The 25483-nt window shown below is 41.5% G+C and overlaps 1 protein-coding gene across 2 annotated transcripts; it reads left to right on the top strand.

The window, feature by feature from the left end:
• The first annotated feature begins 621 nt into the window (after positions 1-621).
• DHRS9 (dehydrogenase/reductase 9) lies at positions 622-24547 on the top strand. Of its 2 annotated transcripts, none has more exon segments than NM_174733.2 (5): positions 622-770; positions 17619-17990; positions 19194-19452; positions 21351-21514; positions 23927-24490. In NM_174733.2, coding segments are annotated over 4 exon segments (960 nt in total). In that variant the 5' UTR covers positions 622-770; positions 17619-17677; the 3' UTR covers positions 24151-24490.
• The last annotated feature ends 936 nt before the right edge of the window (positions 24548-25483 follow it).

The raw sequence follows: 25483 nt of genomic DNA, 5'->3' as shown, positions 1-25483 counted from the left end.
GGTTGCCATTTCCTTCTCCAGGGGATCTTCCTGACCCAGGGATTGAACTCAGGTCTCCCACATTGTAGGCAGACATTTTACCATCTGAGCCACCAGGGTCAGTATCTCTTTGTCGTACCTTAAAATACAAATTAAGACTTATAAGTCCACTCTCTCATTACACTAGTTTTGATCTCCTTGCTTACCAGTTTTTTTTTTTTTTTTTTTTTAGGTGGTAAAAAGAACCATCAAGGACTGATTTCCCCTACATATTCTCTTAGAAAGGAAGGAGTACTATTAACAGGATGAAAAAAATAACTAGAGATCATGAACAATAATCATAATTCAAAAGTTAAATAATTAAAACAATGTATCAGGCAATTTACAAAATGTCTCCATGTTAATTATTTCAGTACTTACAATGAAAAAGGTGTCATTGATCATTTTTAAGTCCCTTCTAAAAGTTACTACATTTTATTTGCTAAAGATACTGCAGATTCCTTTGGAAACACATGACCCAGAGCTTCTTGGCTTCCTCCATCTGAAGAAGACAAATTTAGTCATCAGCTCGAGTCACAGTGACTCACAGAGTGAGGAGGGAACCTGCGGACTCCTCACACACTTAAGCACTTTGAGCTTGACGGAAGCCCAGGCATCTCTACCTTAAGAGGATCTGCAAGGTCAGGGTGACACAATCCTTCCTTCCCCCAGCACAGCGACCAGATCAGGCAGATTACAAGCAGCCCAGCAAGGTCACAACAGCTTCTGTGTCCCAGTTCATCTTAACTAAGGTAACCGTTGATGGAGTTCTGTCACTTATTCCTTCATTTCTTATGTCAGTCTTCAAATTGTCTTGCTTTTCCTCACTCTTACATAATAAATCAAGTTGTCTTTCATGCTGTGGTCAGCAGTTGCTATTTTTTTTTTTTAATGATATGTTAGAAGGTTGTGATGGCCACTGGGTCCACCTCATCACAGAAAAAAGCTCAATGCCACCAGAAACCTTGCCTTGAACTTCCTTCCCCAGGTTTCTCTTTGAATGTTCTTTGTCACCCTAGAGTTACAATTAGATTTACCTCTAGTTCATCTCTCTGTACCTATTTGACACCATCTATGAATCTTATAATTAATTGGAAACTGGAGTGGGGAAGAGCTCTAAAAAGAGTGGGAATCTCAGCTGAGTTCCTAGTTGGAACAACAGATTTGCTACCAACTGCAGGTCAGGTCTGTTTGTCTACCTGCTTTACCAATACTTCAGAGGGCAATTTAGGCAAACATATACACACACACTAAGCTGAGTGAGAAAGATGCTGTTTAGTCCAGGAGAAAGCAGGGATATTCCTCAATGCACATTTGATTCCTGGACACTGGGATGACAATAAGTCTGCTTCAGATATTCATTCTGTTTTATGATTCAAGGGTTGGAATTTTGCCTGAAACGTCCAACATACAAATAACAGAGGGAGAAAGTCAGTTTAGTGGCTTCAAGGGCAATTCTTGTTAAAGGCTTTATGACCCAAGTGGTGGTGTGGTCTTTCTCAATGGATCAATTTTTAGCAGTTGGGGGAAAAGTTTTTTAAAAAAACACATTTTTAAATTAAAATTCAATTTAAGTTTGAACGAATAGTTCTGAAATGTCCTGCTATACTATTAGTTCCAGGGTAAGGACTGTGCTTTATTTAGCTTAGTAGGTGCCCTAAAAATATCCTTGGCTAGATGCTGCATAAAATGAAAATCAAATGTTGTATCATCTTTGCTTTATTTGTGATATTTGAAAAGCATGCCAAATTTTTAAAACAAGGTTCAATATCTGAATTCAAGGAAAATTTATTATTTCATATATCAAATGGAAAATAATGGGAACTGGATTTAAAACTCTTACAATGAATGTCACTTTCTCAAGGTATTGCCATTAAAAACTGCTCAAAGATAACTGAGATGAAAAGAAATATATTGAAGATTTGAACACACTTTCTGCAACTCTACATAACATTCTCTCGATATTGCAAGCTTCCTTGAAGACTTGCATAACTGTAAGCTATAATAACATCTAATATATCATGTCTTCCAGTTAGCAATGCTTACTCAGCAACATAAATAAGGTAACCATGGCTTTAGCAATAATTCTTAACCTGCCAATAATATCAGAAAGCATATTGGCAAAATAATAAACCTGTAAGAGACTGAGAATATTAAGTATTATTACAGATGGTTTGATGAATTATAATTTAAAAGTTTTGAAAGAAGTCAAAAGAAAATCGGAGATAGGTTTTTTCTTTAGAACTAAAAATGCAAAACATAAACTCATCAGGTCTTCCCTACAAAAGAGTGGGCTGGCACACCTCCAGGCTCAGCCAGGAGACTGAATGAGCCTACAAAAGAGGCACCCCCCACACACACACTTGTGTCCCATTCTACAAGGCACACTGGGTCCTGAGGGCACCTTCCTCCTGCAGGAAGCAGGATTCAAGGGGAACGTAACTAATGGAGGAGCTTCTTCATTACACTGTCTGAGGGAACTTACAAGGATGAATATCACATCAACGATCTCATCGGGGGACCATAATCATTATTATTATTTTAATCTGACGCTCATGTAAGACTATTTTAGGTAAGATCTCTTGGCTCCATTTAAAATTTTTTTAGATTTCTGGGTGCCCAACATGAAGATTTTCTTCACAAAAAATATCTTTCATTAGTCATATGGTTGCATCATGCAGGGTCTTTCGTTGTGGGGTTTGGACTTTGTGTGCAGATAAAAGAGAAAACTAGTTCTCCTTTTTAAATTTCCTTTGTGTCTTTGTGGCGTGGTGGAGAATTTTGATAACATATTTTCATTTTGCATATCTGCTGCTGCTGCTGCTGCTAAGTCGCTTCAGTCATGTCCAACTCTGTGCGACCCCATAGACGGCAGTCCACCAGGCTCCCCTGTCCCTGGGATTCTCCAGGCAAGAACACTGGAGTGGGTTGCCATTTCCTTCTCCAATGCATGAAAGTGAAAAGTGAAAGTGAAGTCGCTCAGTCGTGTTCGACTCCTAGCGCCCCCATGGACTGCAGCCTACCAGGCTCCTCCGTCCATGGGATTTTCCAGGCAAGAGTACTGGAGTGGGGTGCCATTGCCTTCTCCATTGCATATCTGAAGTTATTGATATTTCTCCCGGCAATCTTAATTCCAGCTTGTGCTTCTTCCAGCCCAGCGTTTCTCATGAGGTACTCTACACAGAAGTTAAATAAACAGGGTGACAGTATACGGCCTTGACGTACTCCTTTTCCTATTTGGAAACAGTCTGTTGTTCCATGTCCAGTTCTAACTGTTGCATCCTGAGCTGCATATAGGTTTCTCAAGAGGCAGGTCAGGTGGTCTGGTAGTCCCATCTCTTTCAGAATTTTCCACAGTTTATTGGGATCCACACAGTCAAAGGCTTTGGCATAGTCAATAAAGCAGAAATAGATGTTTTTCTGGAACTCTCTTGATTTTTCCATGATCCAGCGGATGTTGGCAATTTGGTCTCTGGTTCCTCTGCCTTTTCTAAAACCAGCTTGAACATCTGGAAGTCCACGGTTCACATATTGCTGAAGCCTGGCTTGGAGAATTTTGAGCATTACTTTACTAGCATGTGAGATGAGTGCAATTGTGTGGTAGTTTGAGCATTCCTTGGCATTGTCTTTCTTTGGGATTGGAATGAAAACTGACCTTTTTCAGTCCTGTGGCCACTGCTGAGTTTTCGAAATTTGCTGGCATATTGAGTGCAGCACTTCCACAGCATCATCTTTCAGGATTTGAAATACCTCAACTGGAATTCCATCACCTCCACTAGCTTTGTTCTTAGTGATGCTTTCTAAGGCCCATTTGACTTCACATTCCAGGATGTCTGTCTCTAGATGAGTCTTCATACCATCGTGATTATCTTGGTCATGAAGATCTTTTTTGTACAGTTCTTCTGTGTATTCCTGCCACCTCTTCTTAATGTCTTCTGCTTCTGTTAGGTCCATACCATTTCTGTCCTTTATCGAGCCCATCTTTGCATGAAATGTTCCCTTGGTATCTCTAATTTTCTTGAAGAGATCTCTAGTCTTTCCCATTCTGTTGTGTTCCTCTATTTCTTTGCATTGATTGCTGAAGAAGGCTTTCTTATCTCTTCTTGCTAGTCTTTGGAACTCTGCATTCAGATGCTTATATCTTTCTTTTTCTCCTTTGCTTTTCGCTTCTCTTCACAGCTATTTGTAAGGCCTCCCCAGACAGCCATTTTGCTTTTTTTCGCATTTCTTTTCCATGGGATTGGTCTTGATCCCTGTCTCCCGTACAATGTCACGAATCTCATTCCATAGTTCATCAGGCACTCTATCTATCAGATCTGGTCCATTAAATCTATTCTTCACTTCCACTGTATAATCATAAGGGATCAAGATTGCTGGGAGAAGTATCAATAACCTCAGATATGCAGATGACACCACCCTTACGGCAGAAAATGAAGAGGAACTAAAAAGCCTCTTGATGAAAGTGAAAGAGGAGAGTGAAAAAGTTGGCTTAAAGCTCAACATTCAGAAAACTAAGATCATGGCATCTGGTCCCATCACTTCATGGCAAATAGATGGGGAAACAGTGGAAACAGTGTCAGACTTTATTTTTGAGGGCTCCAAAATCACTGCAAATGTGACTGCAGCCATGAAATTAAAAGACGTTTACTCCTTGGAAGGAAAGTTATGACCAATCTAGATAGCATATTCAAAAGCAGAGACATTACTTTGCCAACAAAGGTCCATCTAGTCAAGGCTATGTTTTTTCTAGTGGTCATGTATGGATGTGAGAGTTGGACTGTGAAGAAGGCTGAGCGCCGAAGAATTGATGCTTTTGAACTGTGGTGCTGGAGAAGACTCTTGAGAGTCCCTTGGACTGCAAGGAGATCCAACTAGTCCATTCTGAAGGAGATCAGCACTGGGTGTTCATTGGAAGGAATGATGCTAAAGCTGAAACTCCAGTACTTTGGCCACCTCATGTGAAGAGTTGACTCATTGGAAAAAACTCTGATGCTGGGAGGGATTGGGGGCAGGAGGAAAAGGGGATGACAGAGGATGAGATGGCTGGATGGCATCACCGACTCAAAGGACGTAAGTTTGTGTGAACTCTGGGAGTTGGTGATGGACAGGGAGGCCTGGCATGCTGCGATTTATGGGGTCGAAAAGAGTCGGACACGACTGAGCAACTGAACTGAATTGATTTTCATTTTCCTATTGACTGGTTGTGGTGTGTGGGCTCAATGGTTGACCACATGGGCTTAATTGCTCTGCAGTATGTGGGATCTTAGTTCCATGACCAGGAATTGAACCCACGTCTCCTGCACTGCAAGGTAGACTCCTAAGCACTGGACTACCAGAGAAGTCCCAGGTTTACAAGATTTAAATGGACAAGGGACATACATGTCCAGTCAGACTGCTGTCAACTTTTAAGAAAGCTTGTGCAAGAGAAACTCAGAAAGAAAATATTTTAGAAAGCTTTTTGATAAATGTTCTCTATTTGATGTATTTTGATTTTAAAAAACTTAGTTGTTAATTCACCTCAGGTCACACTTGCAGCAAATTGAAAAAAATAAAAATAAAGATTCAACGAATACCCTAACAGTCAGTGTGATCGACTAGATTCAGTATTGCTTTCTCTTTGTGAAGTTTTGTGGAAATAAAACCAAATTGTTTGGGAGGAAGTAACTACAAAGAACTCTACCTCTCTAATAAAAAGTATACCTCACAGTGACTCTGAAAGATGGAGACATTATTTTTATCTTATTTTTTTTTTAAGAATCTCTCGTTTATTTTTAAAGGGCGGAGGAAGATGAATAAGAGAAGTGAAATCAAAGGATCTTATTTTAGATATTTTAACCAGGAAGAGAAAATTAAAAGAAGCAGAAGTAGACAAGGACAGCAATTGAGTTGTAATATTTTCCAATAGCCGCAGACAAGCAGTTACTCTTCAGCCCTTCAAATACAGATCAAAGAGAAACCTAGTTCTCCTTTTTTGATTCCTTTTGAGTCTTTGTGGTGTCATGGAGAATTTTGATAATATATTTTAATTTTCCTATTGATTGATAATGTGTTCATCTCTTTCTAGTTCTACTTTTCTTTCTCTCTCTGTCTTTTTTTTTTTTTTTTAACACAGCTTAGGAGCTCAGAGATGAAATTTTTAGTTCTAGCCACTCTCTGGCAAATGATCTTATGTCTGACACCAACCCTACTTAGCTCACAGAAGTATTTTGATAATTTGATGAGATAAATTTTATAGGAATATTTTTCAATAATGTTCAAAGTTATCTAAATTGGAAGTGTGACTATCTGATGACAAGGAGGAGGAGAGGAAGATGCCCTGATGAATCAAAGGGCTCAAAAACCAATCCAGTTATTGCTAGATGCCTGGTGTTCGAGTGGAAACTTTCTTCTCTTTCTTTCTTCTTTCCTTCTACGTGTATTTACTTAAAATCAAGTATCATTAGGCATGGTGGTGTAGAGAAGTGTACACACAGTCCAGACTCCCAGAGTTGAGTGGGAGTCCCCTTAACAGTGGAGCAGACAATTAAAGGATGGATGCTGGGATTGAGTGGCCTGAAACAACACAGTTCTATCTTGCGCCCATTAACATGCATTTCTGAATTTGTTTCCTCATCCATAAAATAGAGATAATTTTACTGTAAGGTTTGAAAGAGATAAATATTTCTAGATCTTAGCAGAGGTCCTAGACTATGGTGAAGTGAAGTGAAAGTCACTCAGTCGTATCTGACTCTTTGCGACCCCATGGACTATATAGTCCATGGAATTCTCCAGGCCAAATACAGGAGTAGGTAGCCTTTCCCTTCTCCAGGGATCTTCCCAATCCAGGGATCAAACCCAGGTCTCCTGCACTGCAGGCAGATTCGTTACCAGCTGAGCCACTCAATAGATCATAGAGTTACTATCATTCCTACCTGACTTGATCAACTGAGAATCCCAAGGACCATGGCTTTCTCAGAGCATTCTTTGAATTCTGTAGTCAGTGGTACTCATCTGAAGGGCACCCCAGAGGAGTTCATAGTGGTCCAAACTCAAAAGGCTCAGCTAGCATTTAGGCCTCATAAATGCTGTGAGTGCTCATTTGGTAATTTCTAAATTCACAAATGGTAGCATACATAAATTTGGCTTTGCTCACTGCCTCCTATCCTCCTGATGACAAAAAGGCAATTTTCAAAATATGTATATTCATTTATTTTATTTATTTGGCTGCCTCGGCTCTTAGTTGCAGCATGTGAGATCCCTGTGGTGCGATGCATAAAATTTCCAGTTGTATCACGTGGACTCAAATACACGAGTTCCTAGGAAACTTTTTAAAATCATAGCTATTAATGCTTACTGCAGCAGGCTATGAATTTATTGTTGTTCAGTCGCTAAGTCATGTCTATCTCTTCGCGACCAGATGGACTGTAGCACTCCAGGCTTCACTGTCCTTCACTGTCTCCAGGAGTTTGCTCAGCCTCATGTCCATTGAGCTGATGATGCCATCCAGTATTTATAAATAATAAAAATTTTCTGGTAAGACCATAAAAAATATAAACTTTCGTCAATATGTCACTACTAAGGAAACAAAGACTGAATTTCCAGTCTGGGTTTTCAGTAGTTTTCAGCAGTTTTGAATGCTGTACCATTCTGGACCTCCAAGACAAGGAAACACTAGACCAGCAGTTCTCTACTGGGAAGAATTTTATTCCTAGGGGAATATCTGGCAATGTCTGGAGACATTTTTGGTTGTCACAACTGGGGAAGACTACTGGCATCTAAGTGGCAGAGGCCAGGGTGGTGCTAAACATCCTGTAATACACAGCAGAGACCCCCCACAATAAAGAATTATCTGACCAAAACTGCAAAAATACTGAGCCTGAGAACCCCATGCTAAGACATGAGCAATGCATACAGCGGCCAGTCCTGCCACATGACAAGGGTCTTCCTGTGTGTCAGGCCTCTAGTCATTTTATTTCACCAGGTACTCTTCAAGGTGGGCTTCCCCGGTGGCTCAGTGGTAAAGAATCTCTCTGCCAGTGCAGGATATGCAGGAGACAGGAGTTCAGTTCTTAGGTCTGGAAGATCCCCTGGAGGAGGAAATGGCAACCCACTTCAGTATTCTTGCCTGGAGAATCCCATGGACAGAAGAGCCTGGCGGGCTATAGTCCATACAGTCACAAGGAGTTGGATACGACTTAGTGACTAAATAACAACACTCTTCAAGGTAGAAGTTATCTCTATTTTACAGACAGAAAAATGGAAATGAAGATAATATGACAATTGACCCAAAGGCCCTCTGATGGTAGAGGAACTGAACCTGAAACTTGATCTGCCTGATTCCAAGGCCTCAGCTCCTAAACCCTGATTTAATGTCTCTTGTGTGTGTGTGTGTGTGTGTGTGTGTGTGTGTGTGTGACTTTGGTCCTTGCTTTCTAAATTTTTACTGGCAAATTGGCTAGTGTTGATTTTGGCTGAAGAAAACACTCCATGACCTGTTCAGAGGACATACGCTCAGAATTGCACCCTACCTCATGCATTGAGCTTTAGGGGCTGAAGATCTGCTTTCTCTTACTCCGTTCTTGGCCTTGATGAATCAATAAGCTCACAGTCCCTGGGTGCTAGAGGGACCCTGACAGACCTAGGCACTTCTTGCTGAGAGATTTGTACCCCTACTAAGCAGGGAGATAAATTGGAAATACAATGTCCAATAAATGCTGTGAGATAAATTGGAAAACACACAGAGAAGCCAACAACCCAAGCTACCAAAGTCAACGCCCTGACTCAATTGCTGGCACCAAGGACCCATATGGAGGTGACCACAGCTGGCAGAATAAGGCTGGTGCAGCCCTGTGAGTTGCTGTTACTCATTTACTTCCCAGTGGTCAATGAACCAATCAACCATCAATCAGCTTCTGTGTACAGGTCATGTTCTCAGCAACTCTGACTGACCGAGGGTTATTACTCAAAGGTAACATCTTGGCTAAAATTAGAGGACAAAGGTATGTGTTGGTTTGTGGCTGACTTGGTCCAATGACCTAGAGGTATGTGAACCTTAGGGACTGAAGAAGAAGCAGTGTTTTTGGATGACAATCTTTGGGGAAACGACAGACTATGCAAAGCTCTAGGTCAAGGCTGGCAGTCCTTGGATTCAGGCTGCAGGCTGGGACACCAGCATCTGAAATAACCCTCAGCCCAAAGGAGTAACTAATGAGGGCAACACATTTTAAAGTGAGCCCATCCCTAACAACTAAAACCTCCTCTCCGTTTGCTTGTCACCCGGGAAAAACTGGTTTGGCTAGGGAAGGAGGAAGTTGAGGGGGGAGATGGATAAGATGAGGAGGGAGAGGGAGTCTGACTGATTTGGTCTGAGTTTTTGCTTTCCTCCAGTGGTTATGAAGGTGAATTTCCCAAAGAGAAGAAGGCAGAAAACTTGGTGTCCAAGGTCACTAGACTCTGAAGTTCTGTATATGAAACTTCTCATCTATCCTGTGCGTGAACTCAAAGCAGTCAAATGAACACTTTTCTCATTAAAAAAAAAAATCATTTTCCTTTGCCAAATTTTGAACTTTTTGGTTTGAATTAATTTCAAACTTATGGAAAAGTTGAAAGAATAGCACAACCCAGAATCCCCAGATATTGACACTGTACCACATTTACATTCTTATTCTCTCTTTAGAGAATGTACATATTCTTAATGTTTGTTTATATACATATTTTTATTATTTCCTAAACCGTTTAAGAGTAAGTTGGAGACATGGTGCTACTTAATCCTTAAATACTTCCATGTGTATTTCCTAAAAAGTAGGACATTTTCTACATAATCATAGAAGTGATCAAAACTGAGAATTTGATATTCATGTAATATTTATTGTTTATCCGATCTACAGAGCTTACTCAAATTTCATTTGTCAACCTAAAAATGTTCTTTTTGACAAAAGAAAAAGTGATTTTTTTGGTGCAGGATCAAAAGTTGCTATTGTCTCCTTCATTTATTTCAGCTCTGATCTTTATGATTTCTTCCTTTATACAAACTTTAGGGGTTTTTGTTCTTCTTTTTCTAGTTGCTTTAGGTGTAAGGTTAGGTTGTTTATTCAATGTTTTTCTTGATTCTTAAGGGAGGTTTGTATTGGTATAAGCTTCCCACTTAGAACTACTTTTAGTGCCTCCCGTAGGTTTTGAGTTGTGTTTTCATTGTCATTTGTTTCTAAGTATATCTGGACTTCTTTCTTGACTTCTTCAGTAATATGTTGGTTATTCAGAAGTGTACTGTTCAGCCTCCACGTGTTTGTGTTCTTGGTAGTGTTTTTTCCTGTAGCTGATATCTAGTCTTATAGTGTTGTGGTTGGAAAAGATGCTTGAAATGATTTCAATTTTTTAAAATTTACCAAGGCTTGATCTGTGACCCAAAATGTGATCTATCCTGGAGAAAGTTCCATGTGCACTTGAGAAAAAGTGAAAGCTGCTGTTTTTGGATAAAAGCCCTATAAATATCAGTTAGGTCCAACTGATATAATGTATCATTTAAGGCTTGTATTTTCTTGTTAATTTTCTGTCTGGTAGATCTCTGTCTATTGGTATTAATGGGGTATTAAAGTCCTGCACTATTATTGTGTTACTGTCAATTTCCCCTTTAATCAGTTCAGTTCAGTTCAGTCGCTCAGTCGTGTCCTACTCTTCGCGGCCCCATGAATCGCAGCACGCCAGGCCTCCCTGTCCATCACCAACTCCCGGAGTTCACTCAGACTCACGTCCATCAAGTCAGTGATGCCATCCAGCCATCTCATCCTCTGTCGTCCCCTTCTCCTCCTGCCCCCAATCCCTCCCAGCATCAGAGTCTTTTCCAAAGAGTCTTTTCACCTCTTCGCATGAGGTGGCCAAAGTACTGGAGCTTCAGCTTTAGCATCATTCCCTCCAAAGAAATCCCAGGGCTGATCTCCTTTAGAATGGACTGGTTGGATCTCCCTGTTGTTAGCATTTGCCTTAGTATTGAGGTGCTCCTATGTTGGATGCATATATATTTATAACTTTATATCTTCTTCTTGGATTGATTCCTGGATCATCATGTAGTGTCCTTCCTTGTCTCTTATAACAGTCTTTATTTTAAAGTCTATTTTATCTGATATGACTATTGCTACTCCTGCTTTCTTTTGATTTCCATTTGCATGGAATATCTTTTTCCAGCCCCTCACTTTGTGTGTCCCTAGGTCTGAGGTGGGTCTCTTGTAGACAGTATAGAGAAGGGTCTTGTTTTTGTATCCATTGTATCTTTTAATTGGAGCATTTAGTCAATTTACACTTAACATAATTATTGATATATATGCTACGTATGGGGCTTCTCTGGTGGCTCAGACAGTAAAGAATCTGCCTGCAATTCAGGAGACCTAGATTCAATCCCTGGGTCAGGAAGATCGCCTGGAGAAGGAAATGGCTATCCACTCCAATATTCTTGCCTGGGGAATTCCATGGACAGAGGAGCCTGGTGGGCTACAGTTCATGGGGTCACAAAGAGTTGGACACGACTGAGCGACTAACACTAATTAACTAATGATCCTATTACTATTTACTTTATTCTTTTGGGTTTGTTTTTGTAGGCCTTTTCTTTCTCTTGTGTTTCCAACCTAGAGAAGTTTCTTTAGCATTTGTTGTGAAGCTGGTTTGGTGACGCTGAATTCTCTTATCTTTTTTTTTTTTTTTTGCTGATCCGTAAAGCTTTTGAGTTCTCCTTTGAATCTGAATGAGATCCTTGCTAGATAGAGCAATCTTTGTTGTAATTTTGTTTCTTTCATCACTTTAAGTATACCTTGTCACTCCCTTCTGGCCAGAGTTTCTGTTGAAAGATTAGCTGTTAGCCTTATGGGAATCCCCTTGTGTGTTATTTGCTGCTTTTCCCTTGCTGCTTTTAATATTTGTTCTTTCTGTTTAACTTTCATTCACTTGATTAATATGTGTCTTGGTGTATTTCTCCTTGGGTTTATCCTGTATTGGACTGTGGGCTTCCTGGATTTGGATGGTTATTTCCTTTCCCAAGTTAGGGAAGTTTTTGACTATTATCTCCTCAAATATTTTCTCATGCCTTTTTCCCCCCTCTTCTTCTAGGATCCTTATAATTCATATGTTAGTGTGCTTAATGTTGTTCCAGAAGTCTCTGAGACTGTCCTCATTTCTTTCTATTTTTTTTTTCTTTATTCTGCTCTGCTTCAGTTCTTTCCACCATTCTGTCTTCCAGATCACTTATCCATTTTTCTGCCTCCAATAGTCTGCTATTGGTTCCTTCCCTTACTGTAGCACCAAGACTTCACAGGCATCACAGCACAGAAGACAAAACCTCAAGACTAATGGTGAAAACAACACTCAGTTGCTAAGAGCACCCAAAGAAACTCACACATTTACAAAAGGAAGAGAGAAAAAAGAGAGTGAAAAAAAAAAAAGGAAGAAAATGAGAAATATATGAAAAAGAAAAAAGGGGGAAAGATTAAAAGGATAAAAAAGGGGAAAGGGGGGGAAAGGGAAAAAGAGGGGAAAGGGGGAAAAAAGGGAAAAAAATTGTATATAGAGAGTAGTAACTCTACCTCCACCTCCTAGGAAGCCCTCCTATACTGGACTGTTCTTTGGACCTATCTGCCTCTACTCCTGTGTATACTTACCTCCACTGTTGCCAGAGCTAGGGTTTTTTGCTTTTATGTGAACACTCATTGTCCTTTTATATATTTCATAGGCACAGAGTACCTAGTTGGTTGTGTGGATTTAATCTGCAGCTTGTACAGCTGGTGGAAAGATTTCCAATCCTCTTCCTTAGCCATTCTGCCCCTGGAAGTCAATTGTGGTTTCATCCCCAGCACTCCATGCAGGTTATCCACGGGAGTTCACTCCTGAGGCTGCCCTGGAGGACTTGGGTCTGCCCAGTGAGGACCAAGAGTGGAGGTGTCACAGCTGCTTGAATTGTGGGGACCCTGGCAGCACCATGCATGGGGGAGGTGGTGGCCACAGGAGCAGGAGATACGGCACTATTAAGCCTTTTTCTTTCTAGCCTCTGGCAGCTCTGCACCAGTGAGGACTGGGCATGGAGGAGGCATGGCTGCTCAGAGTGTAGGGAACCTGGTGGGGCCAAAAGTGTAGGGAACCCGGTGGCCATGGGCATAGGTGATAAAGTGCTATTAGACTCTTTTTCAGGGGCTTCCCAGGTGGTGCTAGTGATAAAGAACCCACCTGCTAATGCAGGAGACATAAGAGACACGGGTTTGTTTCTTGGGCTGGGAAGAGCCCCCTGGGGGAGGGCATGGGAACCCATTCCAATATTTTTGCTTGGAGAATCCCATGGACAGAGGAGGTTGGCAGGTTGCCGTTCACAGGGTCGCACAGAGTTGGACATAACTGAAGCAACTTAGCACGAACATAGAGTATTTTTCTAGCCTCTGGAAGCTGGCATTCAAAGGACTTCCCTAGTTGGTCCTTCATTGTTGCTTGGTGAAGCAGGTGCTCAAAGGGCCCTCCTGGCTGTGATCTTTCTCTGTTGCTGGTGCAAAGATGGGTTTGATAAAGGACAGAAATGGTATGGACCTAACAGAAGCAGAAGATATTAAGAAGAGGTGGCAGGAATACATAGAAGAACTGTACAAAAAAGATCTTCATGACCAAGATAATCACGATGGTATGATCACTCACCTAGAGCCAGACATCCTGGAATGTGAAGTCAAGTGGGCCTTAGAAAGCATCACTATGAACAAAGCTAGTGGAGGTGATGGAATTCCAGTGGAGCTATTTCAAATCCTGAAACATGATGCTGTGAAATATATGCCAGCAAATTTCGAAAACTCAGCAGTGGCCACAGGACTGGAAAATGTCAGTTTTCATTCCAATCCCAAAGAAAGGCAATGCCAAGGAATGCTCAAACTACCTCACAATTGCACTCATCTCACACGCTAGTAAAGTAATGGTCAAAATTCTCCAAGCCAGGCTTCAGCAATACGTGAACCGTGGACTTCCAGATGTTCAAGCTGGTTTTAGAAAAGGCAGAGGAACCAGAGACCAAATTACCAACATCCGCTGGATCATCAAAAAAGCAAGAGAGTTCCAGAAAAACATCTATTTCTGCTTTATTGACTATGCCAAAGCCTTTGACTGTGTGGATCCCAATAAACTGTGGAAAATTCTTCAAGAGGTGGGACTACCAGACCACCTGACCTGCCTCTTGAGAAACCTATATGCAGGTCAGGAAGCAACAGTTAAAACTGGACATGGAACAACAGACTGCTTCCAAATAGGAAAAGGAGTACGTCAAGGCTGTATATTGTCACCCTGCTTATTTAACTTCTATGCAGAGTACATCATGAGAAATGCTGGGCTGGAAGAAGTACAAGCTGGAATCAAGATTGCCGGGAAAAATCTCAATAACCTCAGATATGCAGATGACACCACTCTTATGGCAGAAAGTGAAGAGGAACTAAAAAGCCTCTTGATGAAAGTGAAAGAGGAGAGTGAAAGAGTTGGCTTAAAGCTCAACATTCAGAAAACTAAGATCATGGCATCTGGTCCCATCACTTCATGGGAAATAGATAGGGAAACAGTGGAAACAGTGTCAGACTTTATTTTTATGGGCTCCAAAATCACTGCAGATGGTGACTGCAGCCATGAAATTAAAAGATGCTGACTCCTTGGAAGGAAAGTTATGACCAACCTAGATAGCATATTCAAAAGCAGAGACATTACTTTGCCAACAAAAGTTCGTCTAGTCAAGGCTATGGTTTTTCCAGTGGTCATGTATGGATATGAGAGTTGGACTGTGAAGAAAGCTGAGTGACGAAGAATTGATGCTTTAGAACTGTGGTGTTGGAGAAGACTCTTGAGAGTCCCTTGGACTGCAAGGAGATCCAACCAGTCCATTCTGAAGGAGATTAGCCCTGGGATTTCTTTGGAAGGAATGATGCTAAAGCTGAAACTCCAGTACTTTGGCCACCTCATGCGAAGAGTTGACCCATTGGAAAAAACTCTGATGCTGGGAGGGATTTGGGGGCAAGAGGAGAAGGGGAAGACAGAGGATGAGATGGCTGGATGGCATCACTGACTCGATGGACGTGAGTCTGAGTGAACTCCGGGAGTTGGTGACGGACAGTGAGGCCTGGCGTGCTGCGATTTATGGGGTCGCAAAGAGTTGGACACGACTGAGTGACTGAATTGACTGAACTGAGCTCAACTGGTGCATCAGGCCCACCAAGGACCACCATCTCTGGGGTCTTTCTCTACTGGTCAGCTGCTGGCTCTGGCCTGTGGGGAGAGAGAGAGGCTACAGTGGTGGCCCCACCCCCTGCGCATGATTCAGCAGTATGGCCCTGCCTCCATGGCTGCCCAGCTTTCCTTCAAGGGCACTCCCACGGTGATCGCCTCCTTCACATCCCCTCAGGCCATCTCCAGCAGTCACCAGCAGCCCTCACTTTAGGATTGCTCTTTAATCCCAACGGTCCAGCTCCCAGCGACTGCACGTACGGAGGGACCTTGTCCTGGACAGGTAGGGCTGTGGTTCTCTGCTCCATTCAGAATGTCACAGATCAATTGATTCACTCTCCAACAGCCTCAAATGCCTCCTCTCTGTCCCAAACTATTGCTCCAGTGTGGGAATCTCACCCCTGCTTCAGTTCCTTCTCCCCCTGAGTGCAGATCTAGTCCTACTCACTCTCCTAATTTTCCCTTTCTTCCTTCCTTCCTCTTACTGAGTTTTGTGTGGATCCATATTCCTTTCCGGTGATCAGGCACTCCTGCCAGCCCTCAGCTGGTGCTCTGTGAGATCCCTGCATCTGAAGCTATATCCCTGATCCATCCATGAAGAGAGAAGTACTCCATGTCCAGCTACTCCTCCGCCATTTTGTCGTCTCTGTAGTGTTCATTTTTATCACTTGGTTAAAGTGGTATCCGTCAGATTTCTCCACTGTGAAATTACTATTGCTCTCTTTTTAATTAGTACGAGCTTTATGCAGAGATTCTTTGAGATTCTATAGTTACCGTTTCTCATCGGAATTTCACCCACTAGTTTAGAATTGCCTGGAACAGCTGTCACTTTGTCAGCTGCCACATCATAATTTGCTAATTTCATTTTTCCTTTTACATTTATTAATTGGCATATTAATTCTCCTATAAAATGAGGCAAGTAATGAGCCCTCTCTAACTGAAAAGGCTACAAAGAGGGTCAAATGAGACTTATATGTAAAAGTGAAAGGCAGAATGCTTTACAAAAGTAAGCCATTGTTTTACTATTGCTCCCCTTAGGCCTGCCTGCCAGCAGCAAAACCCTACAGCACAGAGTTTCCACTCTCGGCTCTGCTGCTGCTGCTGCTAAGTCACTTCAGTTGTATCCGACTCTGTGCGACCCCATAGATGGCAGCCCACCAGGCTCCTCCGTCCATGGGATTTTCCAGGCAAGAGTACTGGAGTCGGGTGCCATTGCCTTCTCCGACTCTCAGCTCTAGGGCACATTGAACCCCATGAATATTTGCATTTTTCACATAATTCCCTTGGGAGTTTGGATTGCAACAAAGGTTACAGAATCCATTTGGTGAATATAGTTAACTTTTAGTTATTCAACAATTTTTTATCAAGACCTAGGCTTGAGCAAAACGCTATACTAATTGAATGTATAAACATGAAGTTTCCTTAAAATGTCTAAATATGAAATTTTGCAAGAGTTGGTTACACCACCCCACCCCTCAAAATTACATATTTTAAATGTATTTATTTACTTGAAAAGGAAATCTTGCTACATAGACATCGACTTGCAACAAATCAATAATTCCTACAGAGGGAAGATTTGGAAAAACTATACCAAATTTTTAAGTAACAATAGTCTAAAAACCTGACGGCTTTAGTAATAGTCATGGCTATACCACAAGAACCAACTAGTTTGCACAAACCTTCCTTTTACCTTTGACTTATTTTTATTACCCATTTTTTCCTTCTTTAGCTATAGATCTTTGGCAGGAAAAAAAGATGAAAGCAGAGTCCAAATCGTCCACAATAAGTGAGGATATGTTGCATTATTTTTTATCTGAAACAATCTATTCCTTGTAAAACAGTAGAAATAGAGTTGTGTGTCTGTGTGCACGAGTGTGTGTGTATCATTCTATCTGTGTTTATGTTAATATTCCTTATTAAGCAAAGAAATATTTGCATATATACAGATAGAGAAAAAAAGTTAAATCAACCCAATGACCCTTGTCAATTTTGCCAGTTACTTTCTCTGCCACTTGGGAAACCCTTGTGGCTTAGTGGTAAAGAATCTGCCTGCAATGCAGGAGACACAGGTTCGATCCCTAAGTCAGGAAGATCCTTTGGAGGAGGAAATGGCAACTCACTCCAGTATTTTCACCTGGAGAACCCCATGGACAGAAGAGCCTGGAGAAATACAGTCCATGGGGGTCACAAAGAGTCAGACACGACTGAGCACACACACATGCACATATGATAGGTGTAGTTTAACACTTAAATGGCCATCTCCCCAACCAAATAAGAGTTATTGCATTTTTAACCATCTATGTATCCATCCAAATGCATTAAGATATCTTAAGTTCATCACTCTGGGTTATTATGCCCTAATGCTTCTAATTTGAATTTTCTTTCTAATTTTGAACACTCAGGACGCCATCTTCTTTTATTGTTCAAGAAAGAAGTGTCCTTGTCATACAACAGGAAAAAAATGCTCTTTTGGCTGTTAGTCCTTCTGATCCTTTGTGGTTTTCTGTGGAATTATAAAAGACAGCTAAAGATCGCAAACATCACTGATAAGTACATTTTCATCACTGGGTGTGACACTGGCTTTGGAAACTTGGCAGCCAGAACTTTTGATAAGAAAGGATTTCATGTAATTGCTGCCTGCCTAACTGAATCAGGATCAACAGCTTTAAAGGCAGAAACTTCAGAGAGGCTTCATACCGTGCTCCTGGATGTAACTGACCCAGAAAATGTCAAGAGGGCTGCCCAGTGGGTGAAAAACCAAGTTGGGGAGAAAGGTGAGTGATGTGAGAATGAGGGGAATGGAGGGGGTGTTGAGAAGTAAGCAAAGCTAAATGAAAGTAAATAGTCTGATTTTAAATGCTCTTTCCAAAAAAAAAAAAAAAAGTCTCCTAAATACCAGTTGTGTACTAGAGAAGATGGGAGAAAGTTTAGAATAGCCCTGAATATTTCTACATTGCAAGCTCTCTACATGCATGAGAGACACAGCCCACATTATCTTCTCATACGTTCCCATGGGTGAATTTAGAACTGAGATGATGGTGTTAACCGATCTTTTTCTGTGAAGTGCTACTCTCACCACTTACGCAGCAAACAACTTGGGGCTAAAAGCTACAGTAGATTCTGAGGGCAACCCTTGAATTGCCATCTGAATATCCAGGTCCATCTTCCGACTGCGAAATGGTTCCAGAGCTCACACACTGTCACTGGGAAAGGAAGAAAATAGTCTGGCGATCTGAGCAAATGTGTCTTAGGTAGTTGTGGTAGAATAGGGAGTCATTGGACCTCATTCTGCATTAGATTCTGCAAAGATAGGCGCATTCTGAACTAGAAGACTTTTTATTTTATTTCCCTGAATGAAGTTTGAAATATCCTCATGGATGAAGATATTTGAATCCACAAAGGAAAAAACAAACAGATGTTATTTTTCTTTATCACATCTTCATCATATAGTTGAGACTCTGAACCTCAAAAGCAGTGGTTTGATAAGGCGCCAAATAATATTTTAATGCTTGAATGCCAAACACTTTTAACAATGTTAAGTGTTTCCCATCATAAAATAAGACAGGTAAATGACTGGATTTTTACCAAAAATAAATGTGAAATAGATCGATGTTGTTCTTTGTCTATAAAAACAGTTCATAAGTATTCTCTGGCTATGCCATCCAGCATGATAGGAAAAATAGAGCAATTTCCTCACATCTGAGATTAAAAAGTCTCACTCAGATAGTGTTTGACATTCGAAGCAGAAACAGAAAAATTGTGAGAGTGGCTTCCAGTAACAGAACTTCAGCCGTTTCAGTTTAACCTCTCACCCACTGTACTATCACTTCCCCAAACTGCAAGTATTCAAAGCAGGAAGGAATGTGACTGGAAGGAGAAAATGACACCATCAGATAAGGCAGAGCTGTATTTCCATCGAGGATGCCTATATAAGTATCACCTTCTACCACACCTCCTTCCCTTCCGCTCTGTTCCAGGTCTCTGGGGTCTGATCAACAACGCTGGCATTCTTGGTGTGCTGGCACCCAATGACTGGCTGACAGTTGAGGACTACAGAGAACCTGTTGAAGTGAACCTGTTTGGACTCATCAGTGTCACGTTAAACATGCTTCCCTTGGTCAAAAAGGCTCGAGGGAGAATTATCAATGTCTCCAGCATTGGGGGTCGGCTTGCATTTGGTGGAGGGGGCTATTCGCCATCTAAATATGCAGTAGAAGGCTTCAATGACAGCTTAAGGTAAAGCAAACATGGACATCTTAGCAAACAATAACCACTAACATTTATTGAACATGTATATACCAGACACTCTATTTAGTGCTTTAAACTATTCCCAATTTATGATACTGAAAGTCAGCCCTTGGCACAAGGGTTCTAAGCAAAAAATAAGGAAAAAACATTTAAAAAATGAGAAATAAAATATAAATGATACCACTGAAGCTAAGAGAGATGAGATAACTCCCCTGAGGTCACCCAGCTGTCAAGTGGTAGAATAGGATTTGAACCTAAATCTTTTAAAGTCTTTTCTCCTTTTTGCATTAATGCATATGAGAATAGTGGTGGCAAATTTGTATTCAACAGATTAGCTTGTTTAATAGTTAGGGAATCAGAGAGAGGAACTAAATCAGGTCTCTCTGTTGGTATTACTGTCAGTTGCAGACACAACAGTGACATCTTATTTAAACCCTCAGTAGAAAATTATCTGATAAAGTAATGACTTAGCGATGCAGCAATTTTCTCCCCTCTTGTTGCAAGTTCTAGACTCAAATTTCAAACACTATAGCTGAATGGATGGTAACCGTCCCACCTCTACCCCAAAGACAAGAAAGTCAGCTTTCCTCTGATGCTTCCATTTCCAAATAAAACTTAGAAGCTTGCTACCCTGGAGAAGGGAATGGCAACCCACTCTAGTATTCTTGCCTGGAGAATCCCACAGACAGAGGAGCCTGGTGGGCTATAGTCCATGGGGTGGGAAAGAGTCAGACAAGACTGAGTCACACACACACACACACACACAGAAGCTTGCTAATCTAATGTGAAGATTTTGCTACCACAGGAAAGCATTGACCACCTCTTTTTGCTATGTCATCAGAGAACCCCAGAGCATAAAACCATGAAAGGACCAATTTAGCAAAGTCCTTCAATGCGGTGCCCCAGGCATTAGCTTCTTTGGGTTTATGATGTCTGAGGTTCACTGGGCTTCTCCAATCTGTAGGTTTATGCCTTTTCACATATTTGAGGGGGTTTCAGCCATTGTTTCTCCGAACATTTTTTATCTACAATCCACTATTTCTCTTCCTTCTGGGATTCTAACACAAATATTAAACCTTTTGATTTTGTCCCACAGATTTCTATGGTTCTGTTCACTTTGTCAATTATTGTTCTCTCTGCTGTTCAGATTAGGTAATTTCTAGTGATCCATCTTCAAATTCATTGACTTTCCTTCATCTTCTTCATTTTACTAATGAGTCCAGCCAGTAAATATTTTATTTTGGTTAATGGATTTTTCAAGTGTAAAGTTTTAACTTTGTTCTTCTTTATCTTTTCTTTCTTTTCTAAAGCTTTCTAAATTCCCAATTACTTCAGGAGTGTCTCTCTCTTGGAGCATGTTTGTAACAAGCACTTTAAAGACTTTGATAATTCCAACATCTGTGTTGCCTCGGCCTTGGTATCTGTCCACTGTCTTTTCTCATGTGAGTTGAGATTTTCTGACTTCTTTTATGTATCATATGCTAAACATTTGGTACAACATGAAACTATGAGTCCTATTAAATTCTGGGGAGAATGTTGATAGGTTTTTGTTGTTATTGTTGTTGTTTTTAGCAGGTAATTGAGCAGCTTGTGTTCAGGTCACAACTTCCAACCAACCTTCTGTGGTTTGAGATCGCAATATTTGTTCAGTTTTCAAAGACTTTGCTGTGCTATTCAGATGTGTCCCACAGGCTTACTGCATAGTAGCCAGTCTGGAATGTGGAAGATGATCCACCCCGTAGTTCAGTTCCTCATCTGCAAACTGAGATGGTAGAATAAGATGCTCTTTCCTGTGCACCCCACTCTGTGATTCCATGAAAGGATTTATAAGCAAACATTATTCAAATAAGCCTGAATTAAATGTCTTCAACTGGCTCTTTTCACAGGCGGGACATGAAAGCTTTTGGTGTGCATGTCGCTTGCATCGAACCAGGATTGTTCAAAACCAATTTGTCAGATCCAGAAAAGACTGCTGAAAAGAAACTTGCCATTTGGAAGCATCTGTCTCCAGACATCAAACAACAATATGGAGAAAGCTACATTGAGAAAAGTGAGCTTTGGGGTGGACCCAGGATCCTATGGGGTTCATTGTCCTAGACAGCTTGAAAGAGACTCAAACAGAAAGGAAAAAATAAGATTACCATGGTAATACACCAGTAGAGATCTCAAATATAGATCAGGAGTCCCTGTTAATTAGTGTCATCTCTTGCTCGTGTTTATAAACATTTACTGAGCATTTACTAAGTGGTAAGTTCCATACTAAACGCCTTATGAATTGTATCATTTATTCCTCAAAAGAACTATAGCAGCGAGCAAAGGAAAAGGGAAATGTCCTACCCAAGTTTATACAACTCCTCAGAGCAATGCCTGGACTGGAGCCCATGGTCATTACATCTACACAAACCACCTCTTTTTGGTGACCACCTACCACTCATTCAAAGACTCAAACTCTGACTAACTTACAATCTAGTTGACAACAGAAAGTAACCAGATGACTCTGAACACTGAGATTTACAACGTGCAAGAAACTTGATTCTTTATTTCTGAGACACAACCCAACAGCCTAGAAGGAGTGCTAGATAGTACAGTCTCTAACTGCTCGAGAAATTCAACACAGAATCAAAGCGTTGCTGGTTAAGAAACCTTTATAGGAAAGGTCAGGTTTGAATATGACCTAAACAGGAAGAAATTATTAATATTTGGGTGGAAGCTTTCCACAGCAGGAATGCATGGCAGTGGAGATGGAAGGAGAAATAAGGTAAGTCAGACTGAGTCAAGGCTGGAGGAATAATCATAAAGGTTAGATAACGATGACTAACACATAGTGAACATTCACTCTATACTTGTCACCATTCTAAGTTTACACAAACTCTTTCATTTAAAATGCCCAAACAAACCCTCTGGATTTCATAGAAGCAGAGGCACAGGGATGTAACTTGCCCAAAGTGGCACAGCTAGTAAGTGAAGAGCTGGATTTGAACCCAGATGGCCTGACTTGGCCATCTATTCTCCGCCATGCACTGCAATGGGAATGAGGCGTTGAGGAACTGCCGGAACTTCCTGTACTGGGGCTCTTGCCTCCATATCAGACTTCCCAGCCCTATCAACATTTACTCACTAGTCCTCAAACGCTTACTAAGCTCCTGCTTTGAGCCAGGCGCTCCACTTGACCTGGAGTCACCCTAACCCCAGCTGTGGTCCTGCCTCTTCTTCGGTGGGCTTCGGTAAGACAGCCAACTGTGGCAAGGTTCAAGGCCAGGAGTTTTCAAGGTGGAGCCAAGAGCCTAGTCACATCTACTGGGGGAGAATGACTGACTTCTGCAACTACCCCACTGAGCACGCGCACACACACACACACACACACTCACACACACACATGCATACAGGTACACATATGTCAACTAGAACGTCTGGTTTGACAAACCTCGCGGTGCTGACACCTCACCACATATCAGGTTACAACCACTGTCATTAAAGGCTCTGTTTCTCTCTCACCGACTCCGAAGCCTCTAAGTTCGAAAACAAAATCCCTCATTTGATGTTGAAATTGATATTTCCTAGATGCCTGAGAATATATCTTCAACTTCTATCTCAAATTTTTTTGACTTGGCCTCTGGGTCAGGGGTCCTTTCTCAGAATCACCAAAGGCTTAGAGCCCTATTTTGTCCTGGTTGCTCTTATTAGAGTTCTCCAAGCCAAGACTTTGAGATCAGCGAGACTCATAGTAAAAGCAGACCACAAATTTAAGATCACTTTGCTTCGTTTCCCAGACTGGAGTCGTAGGAGTTTAAAATAGACTTAAGACTTCTGAGCTAACCTCAATTAGGCTCTTGGGACACCTTGTGGCTACTGGGAGCTGAAGTCAAAAGATTTAACACAATAGATTTTCCCTTGAGGATACACAATTTAAGATATGTTTTAAGAGCTTAGGAGTAATGCTTCAAGCCATCACCAGTCCCTGCCTCTTTAAAGGTATCTTAGCTCATTACTCACACAATTCATTTGCTGAGAACCAGGACACCTTTAGCTTTGTGAGTCAGGGCTTTAGTGGATGAGTCTCTCTTTATTCACTGAATTATAGAGGCACATGCTATATTAGTGCACACATATATGCACAAGCATGTGTACACACATTTCCTATATCAAGTTTGTTTTAAGAAGTGCTGTGTTTATATTACTACCACCATGGGTATACGAACTACTAACTTCTTGGGTTCTGGCTTTGAACAAGCTCTCTAGGAGATTCTGCTGCTCACTCAAGTCTGAGAGCCAACAATCTAAAGAAATCACTGCTGCATCCTTTTCTGAGGAATAGATAAAAACCCACCACAAGCGGACCGAGTTATAATGGCAAAATCAAAATAAATTCCCTCACTGCATCCTCCCCTTTGCAACCTAGCTTCACATTCCCCTATTCCCCTTCTTCCACGGGGTAAATGTGCTTCTGTCTCTTTTTTTACAGGCCTAGAACAATTGAAAGGCACTGCATCCTTTGTGAACGTGGATCTGTCCCTGGTGGTGGAGTGCATGGACCATGCTCTCACAAGTCTCTTCCCTAAAACCCGTTATGCTGCTGGAAAAGATGCCAAAACTTTCTGGATCCCTCTGTCTCACATGCCAGCAGTTTTGCAAGACTTTTTATTGTTGAAACAGAAAGTAGAGCTGGCTAATCCCAGGGCAGTATGACTCAGCTGATGACAAATACCTGCCCCAGGCTGCGAAATTGGCTGATTTCTAGAACACATCTCCTCAATCTCATTCTTTACCTAATCCAAACTGGACTCATTTGAATCAAACTCCTTTTGGTAAAAAGACGGGCTGCCACCATCACCTTCGAGGTTCCAGGGTCCCTCCTCAAATTTTTCTTGAGAAGATGGGCAGTGATGGCGCCTGCCCAATATTTAGTCTTTGCCTGCTGGTTATAATGCATGGAAGGTGGACAGGCTTTCCCATCCAAAATGATTTTTCACCCGTGCCTGCCCCCTGCTTCTAATCCATACCACTTAGAGTGACTCCTGAATGTTAAATATTTGTTCCTGATCAAAATATTAAGAGATAAGTAAAATAATTTCCTAAAGGGGGATTGGATGTGCTATCTTGCTGAAAGTAAGATTCTGAAGGACTGGAACCCGGTTCTGTGGGCTTCAGTGGGGGCAGGAGAAGAAAGGGTAATGGGGCAATGTGAGACTGGAAGAAGCTAAGGGACAGCAGAAAAATACTAGGTAAAAGTGCAAGTAGGAGGGAAGGAAAAGGAGAGAAGGAATAAGAGGACTGAAAAAGAGAAACAGGTGTAAAAGTGTAGGTAGGGAGATTCCAGGACCACCATCTGTGGACAGATGGTAACAGCAGAGGAACTTGTCATTCCAAAAGAAGAAAAATGTACCTGTGTGTTTACCCTGAGGCTTGTAAATATAACGAGACATAGACTTTTTGATACAACTTACACCTGAGATGGTTGGGAAAGCCAGTATGTGAGGTGTCTCTGAAGCCCCATGAAAATACAGAGCTAAATTCAGAGACTCTCTTTTACCAGCAGTTACGGTGAGAGCAGGCCTGCTGCTGGCTCATTTCATGGTTCTAAGCTGGGTTGACTCTGAACCCACACCCCATCCAAAAGAAACTGCCCAAACAGATGCTTCCCCAAACCCCAGTACCCAGTATCACTCACAAAGGTTGGTTGAATTTGACACCCAAAGTGTCAAATTTTAATATCTGTTGCAGGATAACATAGGCTTCCCTGGTGGCTAAGATGGTTAAGAATCTACCTCTTTTCAGAAGACTGGGATTCAATCCCTGGGTTGGGAAGATCCCCTAGAGAAGGAAATGGCAACCCTCTCCAGTATTCATGCCTGGAGAATCCCATAGACAGAGTCTGTCGGGCTACAGTCCAAGGGGTCGCAAAGAGGCACAACTGAGCAGCTAACATACTTGAGTAACCACAGAATAACACAGAGTGAAAGAGTTGGGGAAATTATCTAGTGTGTATATTTGTGCATGCACGTGCATGCACACACACACA

This window comes from Bos taurus, chromosome 2 (genome assembly GCF_002263795.3).
Source record: "Bos taurus isolate L1 Dominette 01449 registration number 42190680 breed Hereford chromosome 2, ARS-UCD2.0, whole genome shotgun sequence".
In the NCBI taxonomy this organism is placed as follows: Eukaryota; Metazoa; Chordata; class Mammalia; order Artiodactyla; family Bovidae; genus Bos; species Bos taurus.
Note: the sequence above shows the minus strand (reverse complement) of the source record. Positions and strands in the feature narration are given on the sequence as shown.